This window comes from Manis pentadactyla, chromosome 3 (assembly GCF_030020395.1).
Source record: "Manis pentadactyla isolate mManPen7 chromosome 3, mManPen7.hap1, whole genome shotgun sequence".
Classification (NCBI taxonomy): Eukaryota; Metazoa; Chordata; class Mammalia; order Pholidota; family Manidae; genus Manis; species Manis pentadactyla.
Genome location: NC_080021.1, coordinates 94,510,756 through 94,531,668, shown reverse-complemented (window position 1 = coordinate 94,531,668; position 20,913 = coordinate 94,510,756). Strand labels below are relative to the sequence as shown.

Sequence of the window (20,913 nt, the reverse complement as noted above, 5' to 3'; positions counted from 1 at the left end):
TCCACGGCTCTTTTCAGAGGTAGCTGCCTTTCTGAGAGAATGTCAAGGGTAGAGGTAATACATATTGGAATTTGTCAATATCTTGTTTGCTTTTTCATATTGTTTCAATTGTATTTTACTATAACCAGATGATTGGTAATAGACATGAATTTCCAGAGAGCAAAACAACCACGTCATAAAAAATCAGAAGATAGCTCTGACAATTAAACAAGAAAGCAAGATTAGATTTTCCAAAATGGCCAAGACTTAAAACCAAAGCCTACTTGTAGTGTGATCCTTTAAGAGAGAGACAAATTGGAAGGCAAAATATCATACAGAACAGCAACTCACATTCAGGAACCCAGGAGACCAGGTAGAATGATTATAGCTAGCACCAAATGTAAATCTTGGGAAATTATTCATGAATTCTGATTATGGGTTGGTCTGCTTTTTCCTTGTTAACTATCTGAACATGGGAGATCTCACCCTGATACCCACCAGACTTTTGAAAGGGATCTGTGGTCAGACAGCTTTAGGAAATGCCCATCTATGGCTGAGGCTGCCCTTCCACACTGGGCATGGCCTTGCCATCTGTGGCCCCTGCTGACTCCTCAGGGAGCTGCAAGTCTAGGGGAAGACCTCAACTTCACAGTGATGTCATTTTATGAAACGCTAGATGAGAGCACTGCCAAGAAGCGCTTGCTCAGCCTCCTTCAACGGCGGGGGAATCTCCCTTTCTTTTTCTGGGTGAAGCTGAGAAAAGGATTCATAAACGAAGTCCGATCCTTCTCACCAACCCCAGCCCACACCTCCCAGCAATTGAACTTGAAAAAAAACCTGGTTAAAACCACTTCCTATATTTGAGACTAGAGAAGAGAGTGTTAGGCACAATTTCCTGGCTGAACAAACCAGCCTAATACTTATAGAGAGCACTCCTGACTGTCATTCAGATTGGACAGACCAGCAAATGGGTTGATTCCTCATCCCTCACCCTCCCAGCACAATGCAAACAGGAGACTGACAGGAGGCCCAGCATTCTGCAGAGAAGCACCTTCTCCTCACTGCCCTCAAGCAGACAGCTGACCCCAGGTGCCAGGAAGATGGAGCCAAGCTTGCTGATGTGGGGGGTCTTCACATTCATCACAGTACCTGGCTGTGTGGCAGGTAAGGGTCACAGATGCTCCTGGAATCTTCGAAAGAGTAATTGATGCTGCCTCTCCCCAGCAACAGAATCAGAGGGGGTACCTACATACATAGTGTAGACAAGGGGGTTGAGTCCGGGATTCTGCCCCTTGTCCGTGACCCACTAGGCCACCATTTTACACTTCAATTGTCCCCGATTTATAAACAGAGCTTGGAAGGGTGGGTTCTCCTATCACTCAAAGGCTTTGTTAATTCTGGGAAGGACAGAGTGGCATCATATTTGAATGTTAACAGGGGGGTACTAATGAGCAGATTTCTTAAGACTTTTTTTCTTTCAATGGATGTAGTTTCCACTGCACACCCCAGCTGTAAGGTAATACTAAAAATCTACTAGGAAACACTCTAAGACCAGGTTAACATGTCCAAGAGGTTAGTAACTAATACATGGAACATTGGGAAAATTTAAGATCTCAAAAAAGAAAAGATTAGCTTCAAGGATGTGTACTTTGCTTTTTACTGCCTTGGGAAATAATACTCAGGAAGCTCATTACATGTGCAACTTTATAGAAAATTTTGAAAATATGAGCATATTCACTTTCAGAACTCTACTTATGTTCCTATGTGTATATATGCATGTATATATGTGTGTGTGTATATGCAAATTTTGAATTTCATTCATCCTTTCAAATGGGTTTTGTCAAATATTTTTTTTAAGAAATAAGAAACCACCAACTTCTACCTCAAACCACCCTTCTTAATCAAGTGTGAATTTTCTAATAACATCTTCCCTTGCTTACCCATGAAGACAGATAAGATATCAAAGTCTATAATTTCATATCTTTAATTTCTAGATATATAATAATGCTAACTAGCCATTTTAAGATGTGTTAAGAAATGAAACATGATGATACATATAAAGACTCTGTTTGCTTGTTTAAGGCATGTGGTCAAGCTGTGTTGGGCTGTGAAACTGACCCAACTTATTTGTAGGAACTTACTTGCTTTGGAGTTAAAGTGGGCATGATTTTAGGAAGGCTTGTGATTTCCACCTCAGCAGGGTCTTTGCAAAGTGGACAGTCAGTTTAAGCCAGAACAGAAAAGCCTTTACAGTTATTCATATCCTATCTCTGGGAAAAACATTTCAAGTAACCTCTTGTTATCACTAGCCATAGGTGACTTACCTGAAGGTATGACTGGTCTTGGTGGCAGTGGGACATGGAAGTATTATGAGGACTCTTTCCTTCACTCATTTCTCCAAAAATGTATCCAATTCCTTTTATTCTCCTTTTCAACACTGTAGGAAATACAAAAATGAATAAGACGGCCTTGATCCTTGAGGATTTATAACCTGATAGAGGGGAGAAATGTGTGGATATAGTAACAGTAATACAAACTGGAATGTTAGGATCTCCGGGAGCATGAGCACATGAGGCTCCGGGAGCATAAACACAAAATAAAAGGCTTCGTGAATGAACACTGAAGGGCTAATCAGTTTCTGGAAGTGGGGATTCCAGATAGAGAAGATCATATAAGCAAAGACACAGCAAAGCACTGGAGAACAGCAGGTGGTCCACTGTATAACCACCAGCACAGGATGGGAATGTGGGGATATTGGGAATTAAGACAGAAAAGGCAGGATGGGGTCCAATGAGTGACAAAAGGCTTTGGCTAGCAAGTTAAAATTTTTAACTCCATTTGGTAGTTGATAAAAGAGTGCCATACGCATAAGTCTAATTTTAATCTTTATAACCACTTTGTAGTGTGGATGTCACAAACCCACTAGATGAAGAACCCAAAACTCAGAAGTACACAGAGCTGGGCTTCAAGGCCCAATCTCCTTGGCTTGTGCCTCTTCTGTTCACTGCAGGCAGGGCCAGAGCTCTATGGAGATGACTCTGGCATAGAGTGAAGAGAGATTATGTGCACAGAGACCAGCTGTGAGGCTCCTGAAATAGTCTGGTCAAGAGGTAAATGAGGCCAAAGAGAATGAAATGGTTTCATTTCTGGGAACAGCATATGGCTTAGGAACCACTCCAGGGTAAGAAATGATTTTATCTCAGACCTCTTCCCCCAAATCCTAAAATACACAAGACTTTTTATTCCTCAGGGTTGAGAGATCTCTAACGAACTCCAATTAGACTGTCAACAGATGCAATTTCTAGCTGATTCATAAGGTAGATTTTCATTTTGAAAATTTCCAAAGCCACCATTTAAAATTGTGATGGGTTACAGGGGATGTATTAGTCAACCAGGGTGTTTTTAAGTCTCTGTATTACTGGGTCCTGGGATGTGGTTAAAAAGAGAATTCTCCTGATGTTACCAATCTGGCAAGTTATTGAAGGCACTTTGCTCAGAACTGTGGAAATTCTGAGAGTTTATCTATGCCTTGATGATCTTTCTCTCATTCTAGGAATTCTGTGATCAAATCTTCATCCCTTAGATTAAAAACAAAACAAAACACACACACACAGTGCGGAAACCCATGAAGATGATATTTTTGTCTAATTATCCCTTCTTGTAAAGACTTCTGCCCACACTGGAATTTCCCATCTTCACATTAAACACAAAATGTCATTAAAACACAAGATGTCTAACTTTTCACATATAGTCACTCAACTTCTCTAGATCCCAAGTGCTACTACCATTGCTAGCTTGTCAATTTTTAAGAAACAGCTTGGAGAGATAGGACTTTGGTAAGCTTAGGGAATTCCCATAAAACAGTTGTTGCTTTCTTTAAAACAGCATGTCTCAAACAGGCAGTGCTTGCATATCATCTATGTATATGCTCCTTTTTAGAACTGAGAAAACCAAGGCACAAAATGAATTGACTTTATGGGTGGTCAGTTAGAGACTCTAGCATGGAATTGGATGAGCTCTACAACTCTACCACTTGACCCCGTGGACTTCAAAGAGAAGTATTCTTAGACTTCTTTGGCTAAAGCCTTGAGTATTCTGGGCACTTGGGCTACTTCTGTGTAATTTCTTGTTGATGTCACTCCAATAATAGCTAGAGTCACCCTCAAGCCAGGCTGCTCCTCAACACAAGGCGCTAAGTTTCCCTGCTGTCCTCCGTGCCCAGTGATCAGAATCCCAACTTCAAAGATAAACAGAGTTTCCATGGGAAGGGGGGCACATCATCCCAGGTCAGTGGAGAGAGGAATTAGGAGGAAATTGATTTGCAGGGAGCTGGAAGTGGGCCAGGGCACTTGCTAACAAATACTGTTGGAGGACTGAAGAGAAGACTAGTGAAAGGCGTGACTGTAGGCAGATAGCTGTCTCTCCTTGAGCTTCACCTTCTTTCTCTAAAATGGGAAAGCTCAGGAGATTATTTTGAGAGCCCTTCCAGTTCTATCACACTGTTGAGAGCTCAGAAAAGGTGGCAAAATTAGCTCTTCTTTGGAAGATGTTTTCCAGCTGGGGTACTTCTGCATGAAAACGTTTAGAAACTGAAGACACGCAGCACAGGATCTGGGCTAAGAGCCCTTTGGCCAGCAAGGTGCCGCTGTGTGACACCTCCTTGTAGGCTGTTTCCAGCTCCTGAGAAGTGCTCCGCTGCACCCAAGGTGACCTGCTGCAGTTGGAAGCCTTGAGGTTACAGCACCATAAACTGTTGGTGGGAACCTCTGCTGTTTGCTTGTTTAGGGGATTTTTGCCTGTGAACAGTTTCCCTGTTTCTCACAGGAAAGAGCTTACATGACTGGGAACCTGTTTCCCGTCTCTTTGTCAGCCATTCCCTGTGAGAAAAGGAAAGGGGATCTCAGTGCAATTGATTGCTTCAAAATTCTTATGCCTTCCATGCCTGAACATGTCCAGAAGGAGGCTAGCTACCGCTGGGGGCGCCCAGGCCACTGAGAGACAGACTGGCAGCCTCCTGGGCTCCTCCTAGCCAGTCCATCCTGTTGTCCTCTGCTGTTTTCCAGCCTCAGTTTTTCCTTCTACTTCCTGGAAAATGAAGTTAGGGATATGTGGTTGCACATTTTTCAAACCCAAGAGCACAGAATCACATACAAATGTGGATTCTTGGCTGTAGGAAAGAAAGCAAGGTCTAGTCCCCTGTCTGCTCCCTGCCCCAAACTCAGGGCAGAAGGGAGACCCAGAGAAGGAAGGGGAACTTGAGTGGCAAGGTGCTGGAGGCTGGATGAGGGGAAGTTGCTGAAGAGGGGAAACTTGAGCCATGGGTTCAGAGTTTGTGTTCAGAGAGCTCCCAATAGCCAAGTATTCAGGGTGGAGAGTTCCTCCATGCCCTCCTCTCCACAGGGTCATGCACTCCCCTTCTCTGAAAGTGTTTACACAGAGCAGCCTACATGAAAATTTGTCAAAGATAGTGAAGAGCTTTCCCAAACTGGGCAGGAAGCTGAACTGACAGCCTCAGATGCCTTTAGACTTAGACTCAAGGACTATTCTCTGTGGTGACACCGTGGACTGCCTGATGTCAGTCCCTGGCCCACCTGGGAGCCCCCTAAAGCTACTGGGCAGCTCTAGCCTTCCTGAGACCCTCCTTTCTCATCAGTTCTTCATCGAGGCAGGCAGCAGGTAAGGAAAGATGGAGGACCCATAAGGAACTTCATCCTCTCCTGCCTTCCTCTTTAGTGGCCCTTTCTAATAATTTCTTTAAGAAGTTCTGCTTCTTAAAGATGGAGTCGGTCTTGACCCCAGGTAGCATCAAGGGGACCAAAAAACTGGCCCAGAGAGCCTCACTACATAAGGATGGACCTTATTTACTACTTATATACACACTGTTGGAATTTCTCAACAAGAAAAACGAGGCGATAGCATGAATCCCTATAGTTGTCTGGTTCTGAATTTTTTTAAAGTGGTGAGTCCTTGAGAAAATTTGATGAGCTCCATTGACTGTCTCCTTAGAAAAAATGTACATACACAGAAAATTCTGAGTATAATTCTTGGGGTTGTAGACCAGGGTCCCCAGGTAGGACCTCTGATGATATTCTTTAATATCTTAACACCCATGGTTATGAGCAGAACAGAAAGGCCAAGACACAGAAGAGAATGAGAACTGAAAGTAAGGGAGCTGTAGTTGACTTGGCAAAGGCATCCTAAGAGGCCAGGGTGCCTAGAAAAGGCAGAAAGAAAAGGGTGCCAGGGACAAACCAAGGACACTAGGCAAGCAAAAAAGTGGAGAGGCAGGACTCCAAACCAGGCCTCCTAAATTCCTGCACGTCTTTACGGTGACTCTCAGTGACAGGCATCCATCTGTCCATTCACACATTAGGATGACCCACATGCCATGGTTACAGTCTTTGCCCTCAAGCTGCCCATGGCTTCTCAATGGGGATGAAACATGTGCTGAGCAATTCCTATCTTGAAAGAATGCCCAAGGAGAGCCCATAGCACTTGCCAGTGAGTCAACAATACATCACTGCGTCCCTCACCAAGCTTTCAAATAAGTCACCCATTTAGGGGAAGATAAGAATATCACTGTCTCTAGGTATTTTAGGTATTTTCCACTCAAAGATTATTTAGATGGTTTGTGGCTCTCAGCCTTGCTGTCAGGTTGCTCTGGAATTTGCATCCTTCACTAAAGGAACACGGGTCCCGCTGGGAAGTGTATCGAGAGCAGCAGTTCCCAGCACCAACCGCACATTAGGTGTGCATCTGGGATGCCTTAACAAGTGTATCCAAACCCACCCAAGACCCGTTAAGGTCAATTAGGGTGGACTCTGGGGATGAGTGTCAGACATAATGATGACATGGTTTAAGGGTCCTCAAATGATTCAAGACACAGTTAGCATTGAAATCCGCAGAGAAATGATTCCCATGGTTGGTCTGATTCATTATTTCTGTCCACTAAGAATAGGTACCTTAATATGGCACTTCCCAAGCTTTAACATATTTGCAAATCACCTGGGATCTTGTTATTAAGCAGGTTCTAACTCAGGAGGTCTGGGGTAGGGGGCTGAGATTCTGGTTCAAACAGGTCCTGTATGAGGTATGTTTGGGTGCATGATCCCATTTTGAGTAGCAAGGCTTTTGTGTGAGAGAAGAAATATGCGTTTTATCTACTCACCCAGAACTTGCAACTAGAAGGGAAGATACATCTGCGAAGGACAAAAGATCAAATATTACCAAGTAGTACATGGCAAAGCTGATCAGAGCGTGGCACAGTGATCAGAACCAGGAGGGGAAGTGCTTCCTGGAGAGGCTGGGAGGGCTTCTTGGGGAAGATGGCCTTGGGACATCCTCGCTCTGAACATGGCTTGTGAGTATCAGGACTTGGTTGGAGGAGGGTATTTTCTAATGATTTTGCCAAAGTTGTACAAATGGATCTTGCTCCTTGAGTAATAAACTGAAAACCAAGGAGGGTACTAGGGCAATGCAATTACTGACCCATATTTCATATATAAAAGCAGTTTTTTATTGTACTGAGCAAGAGGAAGCTCAAATGGCTAGTGATTCTCTGATAAAAACTGACACTTTCTCAGGCAAAAAGCACCTGAGTCCTCTCAATTTAATCCTCTAGTGTCTGCATCAATCACTGGGGTCTGGCAGATTTGCTTGCACATGGATCACTGGATCAGCATGACCAGTACCACATGACACCTCAGGGTACCAGTCAGGACATCCAGGGTCTTCTTTCCCCTAATCCAACTTTCACCACTGACCTAGCTCCTGCTTACCGCATGCCACAAGCCTAGATTCTGGGGTGTCCACCCCGATAGCCCCCGCCTACACCTGTATCCACCCAAGTCATGGGGCTCTGAGCAGCAGCTCTCAACCCCAGTCCAGGTATCCTATGTGCAGGAGGGTTTCAAGCTGCAGAAAACTCTAAGGCAAGGCTGGGGGTGGCCAGAAGGACATTGTCCTAGCTGATCAGAAGCCTGGCCTCTAGCTGGGCTGTCCCCAGAGGCAGGTGTGGGCCAGATGGGTTCCCGCCCTGCTCTGCCAATGCAGTGCAAAAGCAGGCTGGTGTCAGGAGACCGGGAGCAGCTGAGCACTTTTTCCCAAAAGGAGAGGAAAAACCAGCATGATTTTAAAGAATTAAAAGGAAGTTCTGGGGAGGTGACTGGTTCCTCTGCCCCATAGGTGAAGGAGCAGAGAAAATTGCCTGATCTCCAGCAGGCTGTGGTGGCCCAAGGTGAGAGAGAGGGTGGGGCAGATGAGTGGAACTGTGAACTAGGAAACAGACGGCTGGCTAAGGCATTTTAAGCAGAATGATAACAACAAGAGCTAATAGTCATGGCCTCTACACTATCTGTTAGATATTATGTGAAAATATAGTGTTACTTCAGTTAATCCTCAAGATAAGTACAACATAAGTTAAGAGCTAAGATACAACTGTACAGAAAGAGTGGTTGGAACACAGGAACGTTCATTTATGCTGCAAGTCCTAGCACATCTTACACCAGTAACCACCTCATGTTTACACTAACCTTTGGGACAGAAAACTGAGAGCCTTATTACTCTCCCCATTTTATGCCTGGCAAACAGAGGTTTACAGAGATTAAATAAATTGCCAATGTGACACAACTAGGAAGGAGCCAGGATTTGAGCCAGGCAGTGTCATTCTTTACTCTTCCTCTAAGCTGTTGCTAAAGGTCCAACATATATGTACTGTTTCAGTAAAGAAGTTTATTTTCACCTTTTAAAAAGTTGGAGTAAGTTTGCTGTGAGGAATGTCCTGCTGGGCCTACAGCTACACCTAGATTAACATATGTGTGCCTGCAGGATCCATGCCTCGCTGACTCATAGTCACCCCTCCACTGCTCGTGGGGCTCACCTCTTCAGGCCCACCGAGCCTGAAATTCTCTGAATCCTGCTGTTCCCCAGCTAGTGCTCCTTCTACCCAATGAGAGCAGCATGCAGCAGCTTCCTCGCATTTGACTGTGCTTCAAAGAAAGCACTTCAGTCAGGCCACATCTGCCCTGGCCGCCCGCAAAACAGAGGAAATTCTGAGCACCTCCAGTCATGACTCAACCCTGCCACGTTCAGGAATCTCTGCCCACAGAGTCACCTACTCTTTTCTGTTTGGGACCAAAATAGATACGTCCCTCAGAAGGCTCACTGCTTTTTGTATTCTCAGCAATAAACAACAAAGGCAAGGATAGGCGCATCACACTGAGGCGTGATGGCAGGAGTTTTCTCTGCTACAGAGTTTTTCAGAGCGAAAACATCGCTGTCAAGGTGGAAAAGGGAAGCAATAGGGTGGTGAGGGAAATCTTGCTTGTGGCAGGACTTTGAGTTATTTGTTCATTTGTTTGTGGATTCATTCATTCAGCAAGTATTTATTGAGCAACTACTATGTGTCAGATACAGGGTTAGAGATGACAGTAACCCTGTCCTGGACCTCCAGGAACTCACCATCCCGCAAGAGGGAAATATACTGCACAGATAAGTACAATTTAAGTTAAGAGATAAGATACAAATGTAAAGAAAGAGCAGTTGGAACACAGGGAAGTTCATTCCTACTGTAAGTCCCAGCACATCTTACCTCAATAATTGCCTCATGTTTACACTAACATTTGGGACAGAAAACTGAGAGCATTGTTTCATCATTATTAATTACCAAAGTTACTAAAATCAAAACCACTGGTTTTGAATTTAGAATTATATAGACAGAAAGCATTCAGGAGCTTTCTTTCACTCAAGAAAACTCCTTTACAGAGAAAATGGGAACATCTCTGACAGGAGTATCTACCTTCCTTTAAGAACAAACTGTATGCTTGCTCCCATAGCCCTCAAATATTTCAGAAGCACCATTTATAGATGGTGCTGTCCAACTGCTCCACTGTGTGTGAACCATTCCCCAGTTCTAAACATCCAGAAAGGACATTCCCCTCCAAGAAAGAGACGAAGGGAACCTAATCAGTCTTGTTTATGTTATTTTTTCTTAAAAGAATAGCATCAGTGTTTCTTTAAAAAAATAATTAATTAATAATAATAAAAATATATATATATATATACACACACACACACACACATTCCATATATAGTTTCATGAAATGAGCCTCTTGGAGCAAACTGGTCCATCTCCTCAGAGAAAGACCCATTTATTAGGACACCAGGGAAAGGGCAAAGGAGTAATTTCTGAGAGCTTTGCTTGGAGTCCCTGAGACATAAGTTGACGTCAGCTTCTTCCTGTCTCAGGGCTCTGGGAGTTTTGGGGGCTGATGACTACACGAGGCTGCACATCTGACATCTTTCCTGGCTGTGGCCAGGCCACCACAGTTCCCCTGCTAATGAAACTGGGCAGGGCCCCCAAGCCCGCTGAGCCTCCTGTGGTATCTGCTTCCGGCCCCCTGGAGTGACACCTCTGTTGAAAGCTGTGTTTAGCATAAAAGGACCTTTGTAAAGAAAAAACTCCTTATTTTAAGTGGAAAGCAAAACAAACAACTACAAAAAAACCCTGACAACCTTTTAAAAATAAAAGGGCAGTCTCCTCACACACCCTACTAACACCCAGGAGAGCAGAGACCACAGTGGTTAGCATTTCAACTCCTCGTTCACTCACTCTGCCGTTGACTCTGCTTTTGGCTTTCACTGCCTTTCACCCACCAGGCCATTGGTTTCACTTTCTCTCTCCCAGGGTTTACTGGGGTTGCGCTCCTCTGGTCTGAGTTTGCAAGGGGGCTAGCACGAGGAACCCGAGCCTCAGGGCGCTGGGCCGCCTCAGCACACCGCCTTCCTCCCTGCGTAGGGCAGTGACTGTGGCCGGGAGCCTTTTCGTGGGCTGGCCCGGCCGAGTCACAAGCTCTGCCTCTGTTACCTCGTGGAACCCCACAGCAGGGGTGCCATCACTGCCATTCCCATTCACTGAAGAGGGGCAGCCAGCATGAGGCAGTAATTCAAGTGCCCAGGAAAGCGATGGAGCTTGGCTCTCTGCTCCATCTTTCTAACAAAGGAAACAGGGTAAGAATGGGCTTTAGCAATTCCCATGGGCTTCTTAGGCACATCCCCAGTGTCCCATTTTAATTCACTCCTTGATCCATTTCCAAACTAATTTCCCTGAAAGCAACTTTTATGATGATGCCTTTGCCCTGATCAAAAAGCTCAGATCAGTGCCTGCTGCCTGATCTGCAGCTTCCTCTGCCTCACATCCATTATCCAATCTCACCTGGCTTATCCACGTGTCCTCTGCACACAGGGTACCCAGGCTCCAGGCACCCTAGCCAGCTAATCTCCTGTCCTGCAAACACAAATGTGTCCCCTGCAATTTCACAGCTTAGCTCCTGGGCTACCTTCCTCAGGTGGAATAATCTTCCACATCTCATCTGCCTCCTGGGCATTCTTCCCAACTGGAAAGCATCTTGGGGGAGTGGAAAGGCTCATGAAATAGGGAGTCTCTGGGCTTGAATTCAAATCTTAGCCTGGACTTGGTGTGACTCTACTTTGCTTTAAACAATCACTGAGTGCTGTTCCCTACAGGCACTAGAAAGGTGGCAGGGGTCTGGAACACACAGTGTGGAATGCACCACATAAAAAAATGCCAGGGTGGTCTGGGAGTGCAGAGGAATGTCACAAAGCCAAAGAGAAGGGTCCAGAGGCTTCCTGGAGAGAAATGAGGAGGGAGGCCTGCCAGACAAACAGAGTCAAGAAGGTGGGACCTCATTTGCCAGCACAGCAGGAGCAAGGCCACAGACAAGAGACATGGTGAGCATGGTTACACAAGGCTGGAAGGTTCAGGTGGGCAGTGGAGGCAGAGATCCTAAGGCTGGGCATGGCTAGGGCAGAGAGCCTGCCAAGTCCAGGGATTTGGACTGCATTCCGAGAGGGACAGAAAGCCACAGAGTAGTCTTAGGCAAAGGAAGGACACGTGATCCATGCTTCAGAGTCCACATTGGCTTCAATGTGAATGACTGATGGCAGGCAGGGTGGGAAGCAGGGGGCTGCAGACCCACAGGTGCAGGATGACCCAAGTGAGAGTGGATGGTAGGCCGCCCCTTTAAACCTCTGTGGGCCTCAGTTGTTGTGGGTATCAAATGGGAATAACACACACCCCACCAGGTGGCCATAAGGTTCCGCTCCACAGCCTGCCTAGAGTCTCCAGGATCTAGCAGATGCGCAACAATAATGACTTGCTAGACTTCTAACCTGCATCAGCAAAGCCCAACAGACCCTTCCCCATGGATACTTCACAGCCTTCTCAAGCTCAGTACATCCAGAATTGTCCCCCCAGGGTCTGCTCTTTCTCCTCTATTTCCCATTTCAATGAAATGCACCCAACTGTCCTGGAAACCTCAGCAAAATCCTTGTTTCTTCCCTTTCTCTCATCCCATGTACCCAATCAAACCCCAACCCTGATGATTCCAGCCCTTTCAGTCTTAATATGAGCGACATGTGCTCTCTGAGAGATGCCTATGATAGTCTTCCCACCAGGCAGGACAGATGCAGACAGGGCAGGAGGGCGTCAGAGGTTCCAATGGCCATGGGAACAGGATGCAGCCAAGACCCAGAGGGAGGAAGAGTGGGAGCATAGGTGTTGGGGGTGCCCACTCCCACTCTCATGCCCGCTAAGCTGTCAGATCCAAATGCTCACTTCAAACCAACTGGCTGTGTGATTCTGGGAAGGTCACTTAACCTATTGGTGCCCCGTTTCCATCACCTATAAAATGGGAACAGTAAGAACTCCTTATCCAATAAATAGTTATTCATGATTCTCATTATAGTTTTATTATTATACTATAGCAATTTGTAAAATAAAGCTTTATTATATATTTGATTATACCTTAATTATGATAATATACAATCATACAAAACAGTAACTGTATTAATTATCATTAATATTCCTAACACCCTATTTCATAGGTGGTTGTGAGGGTTATGTGTGTGTAAAGCACCCCGAACAATGCTTGGGAGGTGTTGACTCCAGTGACTTGGGCAAAGTGTGCACTCTCTGTGCAAGCAAGCAGATTGACAGCCTTTCAGTGCTGACATTCTGTGACTTCATACATACTTGCCCTACAGCAGAGCAAAAGTTACATCTCATCAACACCATGCTGACCAGGCCATTCAACCACCTAGGGGGGACACAGTCTCCCAGAAGCAGTCCCCGCAGAAGCAGAATGAAAGTATTGGTTCAAGCCAAGGAAGGAAGTATATCTGGTTCATGCTACAATTATCACATCCTTGACGAGTCACATTTGTCACACATTTTAGCACAAAGCAATTTCCAGTGAGTTATGGCGAACAGATTTTAAGGCCCCATATCCTTGAAAAATGCAGCCCTTTATATTTAAATTCTACAAGAAGCCCGCCCAATACTAGCGCCCCCTGCAGGATCAGTGCTCGCAGACATGCCTGCCGACTTCGTGTCTTGAAAAGAAGAGCATCGCCTAGGGAAATATCCAGACCATGACTTCCATGTTAACTAAGAATTTAGGTAAGGCAGGAAGAGGGCAAAGCCGATGCTTTGAAGGAGATGTGGGGAGTGTGGCAAGCTGTTTCCTTCAGCTCTGGCTGAGAGTGAGCGGCCCACTCTGAGTCCACAGACTGCCCTCCACAGAAACCCTTAGGTTGAGTTTGCTTGTCGGAGGCCAGTCTCTGGAGGACAGGAGAGGGTTTTTGCGTAGTTCAATTGGCAATCTTCGCATAACTCCTCCCCATTCTGTGTCGCCCCCAATCACTGTGCCCACAGTGAAATGTCCCTATCCTTCCATCTATGGGATAGTATCCATCCACGCGTGGATTTGGGGAATACTTTCAGGTTGCTGTTTGTCTATATGGACACAACTGAAGCAAGTCATAGCAGGTCACAGATGTCCCCAGAGCACCAAGAACACTGGGACCCAAATCAGCACTTCCCTTTCAGTTACTTTGTGGTCTACAGCTCCATTTTCTGTGAAAGGGGGAGAACTGTCCTAAAAAATGCGCTGTGTGTAAGTCTCAGTTCATTCGGCTGCTGTAACGGAACAGACTAGGGGGCTCATTAACACCAGCACTGGTTTCTCACAGCTCTGGAGACTGGAAGTCTGCAATGAGGGGCCAGCAGGGGTTGGGTGGGGGGTATTGGGTGAGGACTCACATCAGGGCTGCAGGTGGCCACCCTGCCACTGTCTTGCATCCTCACACAGTGCAGAGCGGAGGGGAAGCCAGCTCTCCCATGACCCCGATAGAGCCCGAAACCCAGTTACAAGGATCCACCCTCATGATCTCATCTAATCCCGAAGGCCCCATATCCTTACACCATCACATTAGGAAGTAGTGTTTCAACATATGAATTTGGGGGGATCGCAAACATTCAATACAAATGTAGATGTCTGTGTCTTGTTTAGAATGGAATATGATTCGTGATGGCAGGATGGAAGAGTGCCTCAGAGGGGTGCAGGAGGTCCTTGCGTGGAAGGTGTGGAGACAGCAGGATGGGGTGGCTGCTGGCAACACTGGACCAGGGTCATTCCAGGCTCTGACCAGGTGGTCTGGTGTGCCTGACACAATCAGTGCCTACAGCCATGTGGCCAGCCCTCGCCTGACAGGCAGCACAGGCCACACTTTTGTTCCCAAAGGGTGCATTGTTTCATGTGGCTTTTTTCTTTTTCCTTCTTTTCTAAGTTTCCCTTCTGGTCTTAAGTTTCTACCAGTATCATACTTACCAATCTGGTATTCTTTAAAATCTCAGTGGAAATTCCGTTGCAATGCCGTTGAAAATCTCCTCAACTCTATGGTTTAATTTCGCAGAAGACTGTCCTTGCTGAGGACTGTGGGTGGAATTCACCGATTCAGCATACTTCTACTAAAAATATGATTCTGTCCCAGGAACTAGGTTTCAAAGGCTTAAAGTAAAACTGCTTTTAGATTTCAGAGAAAGAACAGGAGTATATTTCTACCCCCTTGTTTTTCTTATCTGATAACACTTTTATTGTCATCAGGCTGACATTCTGTGCTGAACTTGGGCTTCATTCACTTACTGAAGCTTGGAAGGTTACTGAGAGGACTCTCAGGGGCAGAAAACAACCAGCCCTGTTTCATTTGCAGAAGGGTTTGAGATCCTGAAATGTGACAGTTTGGATTTAGAGACAGCTGCTGTGTGGGTGCGGGGCAGGGTGGGGGGGATGCAACCTTTTGCCCTTCCAAGATAAAGAGAAAACAACTGGATTCTTACCCACCAGCCCCACTTTTTTTCTTAGTAATGAGTGTTGATTAGGGCCCAAGTTGTTCCCCCAAAACATCCTACCCCATTAATCACTCTTTCTTGGGCTGTGGAAGCTGACTATTTGGCCCACCAGGCCATGCCAAGCCTTAGAAGCTGTGGGTCAGATAACACATATTATCTCACAGATGATTGGTGCTGACTCCACAGAATGGGCCCCACTGTGCTGAGCTCTCCCTCAAGGCACACAGCCTCCCTCTTGCTCCCCCAGGGGATCAGGCCCTCTTCTTTGATGGCAGTAACCTCTCCAATGGCTGCCGGAGTTCTCGCACTCCCTCCTCTCACATCAATACCATTCATTTCCCTCCTCAGGGAATCCACAGAAGTCTGCAGCTCGAGTTCTCATGCTGTCATTTCTTGGGTATCCTCTGTAGACCTTTTTAATACTGTCAGAAGCAGCCAACCCAAAGTCCCCGCTGCCTCACGGGCACTCTCTCTCTCAAAAGACCTACTTACTACACCAAGGGCCACCCCTACAGCCTCAGGTATCACCTCCACTTGCCTCCAATCCTGGGGTGGGGCCCAGTCCTCTAGGAAGCAAGCCACCTCAGATCACATACCCACTGGGGGACAATCCACTGTCTCCCCATTCACAGGGGCAGCCCGCTAAAGCACCCCTCCCATAAGGGCAGCCTGTCTTTCTCCTTGGTCAACAATGAACCCTGCCGACTTTGGCCAATTGTCTTGCCAATGGGTTTCAGCCCCGGGGAAATTCGCTATGGATTCAACGTGACCAAAGAAATAGACAGCAAAACGTTCTTGGGGTGAAAGGGTTATACCCAACTTTATTTCCAGGCGGCAGTTCAGTCACTAGAATCCCATTCACTCAGAGCGAGTCTGCGTGCAGCAAGCCGGTCTCTGCCTCTGGGCCCCTCTGTCTGCACAGTTGTCCCACACAGCCATCCTCTGGGCCTCTCTGCACAGATGTCCCACACAGCTGTCCTCTGGGATTCTCTGCACAATTGTCCTGCACAGCCGTCCTCTGGGCCTCTATCCCCGTTACTGCCACCACTCCAGCCTCTACTCTGCTCTCCTGCAGCCTTGCAGCTGTGCCACCGTGTTGCGCCCAGAGTACTGGGTGGAGCTCTTTATTTAGAGTCAACAGCAATGTATTGCCCACAGGTGTGCAGTGAGCTAGTCAACCAGGGCCAGGTGAGAATCCTGGCCACAGGAACTCTCATTTTATCCACAGTCAGTATCTCCCAACAAAAAGTCTGTGTTCAACAAACCCACTTCCTGGGTCAAAATAAATGAAGGGAGGCTTGCTGTTGTCATAACCAGAAATTAATCACAGAGGCAGAGCCACCTTGGACTTCCCCTCTAGGCCACTTACTGGGCCACAAGTGCAATCAGTTCTGTGCCATGATGCTTGATTTGACAACATTTCAGAGACATACTGCAGGGGTGGATGGGGTAGAGAGAGATGATGAGATGCTATTGCTCTGGACGGTGAGCAGCTAAGAAGGTGACAGTTAGTGGAGATGAGAGGACATGTGTGCAAGAGAATTGCAGAGGGACAATAATGGCTCTTGGGAAGTGACTGGAATGAAGGCAGAGAAGAGCAGGATTTAAAGAGGGTGCTGAAATGAGAGGGTGGCACAGGTGATGGGGATGTGAGGGTCATTAAGAGAAACAAGCAGAGGAGAAACAGAGGATCATTTGTGTGTTTTTAACTTTTTATTTTGAGATAATTATAGAATCACATGCAGTTGTAAATAATAATACAGAGAGAGATTATCTAACCTTCCTTCAGTTTCCCCCATAACAGGATATTGACACTGACACAATCCATCAATCTTATTTGGATTTCACCAATTTTAATGAGCTCATTAGGTAGGTGTGTATTTAGTTCTGTGCAACTTCATCAAGTGTGTAGATTCACAGGACCACCACAGTTAGGTTACACAATCGTTCCTACCATAAGGATCCCTCCTGCTACCCTTTTGTAGCCACAGCTACCTGCCTCCTTCCTTCCTAAGCCCTGGCAACCACTAAACTGTTCTCCATCTGTATAATTTTGTCATTTTAAGAATTCTATATAAATGGAATCATATAATATGTAATCTTTCAAACTGGCTTTTTTCACTCAACATAACTCCTTTGCGATCTACCTTTCTGCATCTTTTAGCTGGCATGATCCTGTAAAGGAGAGCTTTCTCTTCTCCCCCCCACTCCACACTTTTTTAGTGTCACTATGGATTGCTCTCCTTTAAAATTCCTTCACTACTTTATTGCTTTCATCATTGATTATTTTTTGCTCACTAGATATGCTGTCATATAACCTGCAAGTGGAAAGAGTTTTGTTTAATTCCAATTTTTATGCCTCTGTATTCTTTTATCTGATTGTGTTGGCTATAACCTCAACGGCAATGTCAATTAGAAGAAGAAATACTATCTTTACCGAGAAACAATTTTTGAAAAGAATTGTGGCACCAGAGGATATCAGGTGGAAAGGCAGAGGAGCTGTAGTATGTCTAGATTAGAGCCTAGGAATCTGTACCTGGAAGAGGCAGCATGGTGTCATTATTAAGAACATGGGCTCAAAAGCCAAGGTGTGACTCTCAGCTCCACTACTATGAGCCCTTCAGCTGTGTGACCTTGCTGAGTGACCTCAGGCAATTTATCAAACATCTCAGTGCCTCAATGTCCCATTTGTAAAATGGCAGAAATAATGATAATATTTACTTCATAGCACAGTTGTCAGAATTGAACAGTTAGTATGTGTAGAGGCTTTAGAACAGCTCTTGGAACTTGGTAAGAACTCAGAGAAGGTTAGACCTCTTGTATCCTTTTGAAGCTACCAACACAGAGGGGAGAACTGAAGTGGAGACTTCTGAGAGGGAACAGAATAACAAGAGCAAAGGAGAGTTCTGGTGGGACTGGAGGTGTGAGAAGGACCAGCTGGCAGGGCACAGCTGCAGGGACAGAGGGGAAGTGAACCCAGGTCATGGTGTCAGCCTTAGAGAGACCAAGAACATGTTCTGTGTTGAAAGACAGAAAAAAGAGGAAATGAGTAAAGATGTGGACATTGTGAGATATGGGAAGGAGAGCTGAAGACATTCAGGAACAAGGGAGAAAGCAGACCAAGTGAGAAAGGACAGCCAAGCCAACACTTCCCTGGCTGAATTCCCAGCATCATTAGGACTGGTGGCAGCAGGAATGTGGAAGCAGTTCCTACTCCTTGGATTTCTGTGTAACTTTGCACAAACTACTCAGATTCTTAGCCTATGCTTCCTTATCTATGAGTGAGACTGTAATGCCTTTCAAAGGAAGGCTATGAAAAATCTTGGGTAAACTTAAAAGATAAATCTGTATGCCAAAAAATAATATTATAGCTTCAAAGCTAGTAAATCCCTATTTAAGGATTCTCAGATTCTCAGAAACTTCATCCAACTATCAAAGAGAGTTGCTGGTCTCCATGTTCCCCTTCTAGCCTCCCACTGGTATTTCTCTGGGGATAGATGAGCTTAAGGCATTGTGAGAGTTGACCTGAGATCTGGAGGAATTCTTCTGGCTCCATCTACAGACACAGCACTAGAGACGACAAGGGGCCATTGAGAACCAGTGATAGGGACGGAAGAAATTTGGGTCTCTTACACTCGGAGCTCATTTTTTCCACTCAGCATTTAGGTGATAGAACCCAGTCATCCAGCAGGCTCTCAACGTGAATTCATCATGCTAAATATTGACATTTAAAAACAAGGACAAAATTTTCTCTTCTTTCAAGATGGCTACTCTTACCAACATCCTTTTCTATTACTTGCCCAGCTAGGCTTCTTGGTGTCGTCTATTTTTGCTCTCCCTTCGCTCCCACCTGCAAGCACTGTCCAGTCACACTGATCCCCCACTTCTCTCCCATCTCTCTACCTGTCACCTGTTCTTTCCCATTCCCATGGCTCCTCTGAGCTCCCGCTCAGCCTAGTGTCATCTCTCATAATTCCTTGCCCCTCAAAGTGTGATTCTTCAGGCCAGGAAGCTCTGATGCCACCACCTGTGCCTCCCTCTCCCCTGCTGGCCACACCACCACCCTCACATCCCCTCTGAAGAGAAGGGACTGCTCTTCTCCAAGAGCGGTCTCTCCCCACAGTAATCACCCAGCCTCAGAAGCAGAGAGGAGAGCAGCAGGAGGAGAGAGTGCCCAGGGACCAGCCAGGCATGTCCCTCTTTCCACGCAGCCTTGCTCAGCGTTGCCCTGGGGAAAGCCTACCCACTGCTGGCACTGGGCTGGCTGGTGACTGCCTCATGGAGGCTGTAGAGAAAGATGCAGAAGTAAGAGAGAAGGAAGCAATTAGGCTCTGTTCCCAGAACACGGCTTCCCAGCCTCCCAGTCTGGCTGCCTCGCGCCTCCTAACACAAACACATTAAAAAAAGACCCATCCACCTTCCGTCGTGTTCATGCCAGTTTCTCAGATCTCAAAACAGCCTTTCTGCTCCTGTGACACTCCAGGTTGGGTTTGCAGAGGGAGCTGGGATTGCATGCTAATTTGCTACCACGTCAAGGAGTGTAGATCTCTTTAAAAGGACCAGAATTGTATTTACATATGATCCATACAGATTTTAAGTAAGTTAACTGAATCAAACACATAATAGAACTTAACAGGTTTTTGGTTTTTTTAACAACTGCCATATGTGATTCTTGAAACTAGCTCTAGTCCTATGCCACTGCCAGCAAATGCAAAGGGAAGCCACATTCTAGAAGCTCAGGAGCATCTAATATTCATCTGGTATACCCTAGCACACAGGTTCTCAAAGTATATAGGCTGCAGGCATTTCTTGAACAGTGAGCCTGTCAATTCAAGGAACACAAGTCATAGTACTTATTTTGATGAATTTTGAGTTTTGTTAATTACAAATGATGCATTTTGATGAAATGACAAATGTGAGCAAAATAAGAATTTTGGAAAACTTGTATTGCCATTGTGAACTTGACCACTTCCCAATACTTAAAGATTTCTTTTGATGAGATCAGAGGTGACATTAAGAAACCTGGTTTTTTGGTATTATATAATGAATGTGTCACTATTTGGAAGAATTGTATAAGTCCAAAAACCATTTTTTCCCAGATGACTGAGGTAGGATGTTATCAAATCAGGCATGGGCACAAGGTCCATTCAAAGGGCAAGACAGGCCCTTGGATTTCAGTCTGAAAGATCATTGATCTGCAACTAACAATGAAGAAATTACCACCTGTTGAGTTAGTATCAACGAATACCCATAACCACCTGAAAAGGCTATAAAATACTGTTCCATTTTCTAACAGTAAGAGGCTGGATTTTCTTCATGTAGTTCATCAAAACAACACCATGCAGTATCTTGAATACAGAAACAAATGTGATAATCCACTTTCTATTAAGCCAGACATTCTCAAAATTTGCAAAAATGTAAAACAATGCCCCTCTTCTCATAGCATTTTTTTGCTTGGAGGAAATTTAGTCATTTTTCATAGAAACTATTTATGTTAGTGCAATGGCTTATTCTTGTCATTTTAAAATGAATTAATAAATACATATTTCTAAACTTTCTCAGTTTTAACTTCTAATATAGTAAATAATGATTGATATAACCCACAAAAAACAGAATCTTTTGGGGGTCCTCAATAATTTTTTAAGAATGTAAAAGGGGTCTTGATACTGAAAGGTTTGAGAAGCACTTACCTAGTCAAGTTGGTTGTTAAAAAATGGAAATTCCTC

At 45.3% G+C, this 20,913-nt stretch overlaps 1 protein-coding gene across 5 annotated transcripts in view; it reads left to right on the top strand.

The window, feature by feature from the left end:
- The first annotated feature begins 273 nt into the window (after positions 1 to 273).
- The window catches only part of IL2RA (interleukin 2 receptor subunit alpha), a 40,791-nt gene continuing 20,151 nt past the window's right edge, over positions 274 to 20,913 (top strand). For 2 of the 5 annotated variants that reach the window (XM_036908194.2, XM_036908193.2), the window contains exon 1: positions 277 to 1,143. In XM_036908194.2, coding sequence (XP_036764089.1) covers positions 1,080 to 1,143 — 64 coding nt within the window. In that variant the 5' untranslated portion in view covers positions 277 to 1,079. Of the gene's footprint in view, positions 1,144 to 20,913 lie in introns of all 5 variants that reach the window. The other 3 variants (XM_036908191.2, XM_036908190.2, XM_036908192.2) reach the window with 3 other exon arrangements.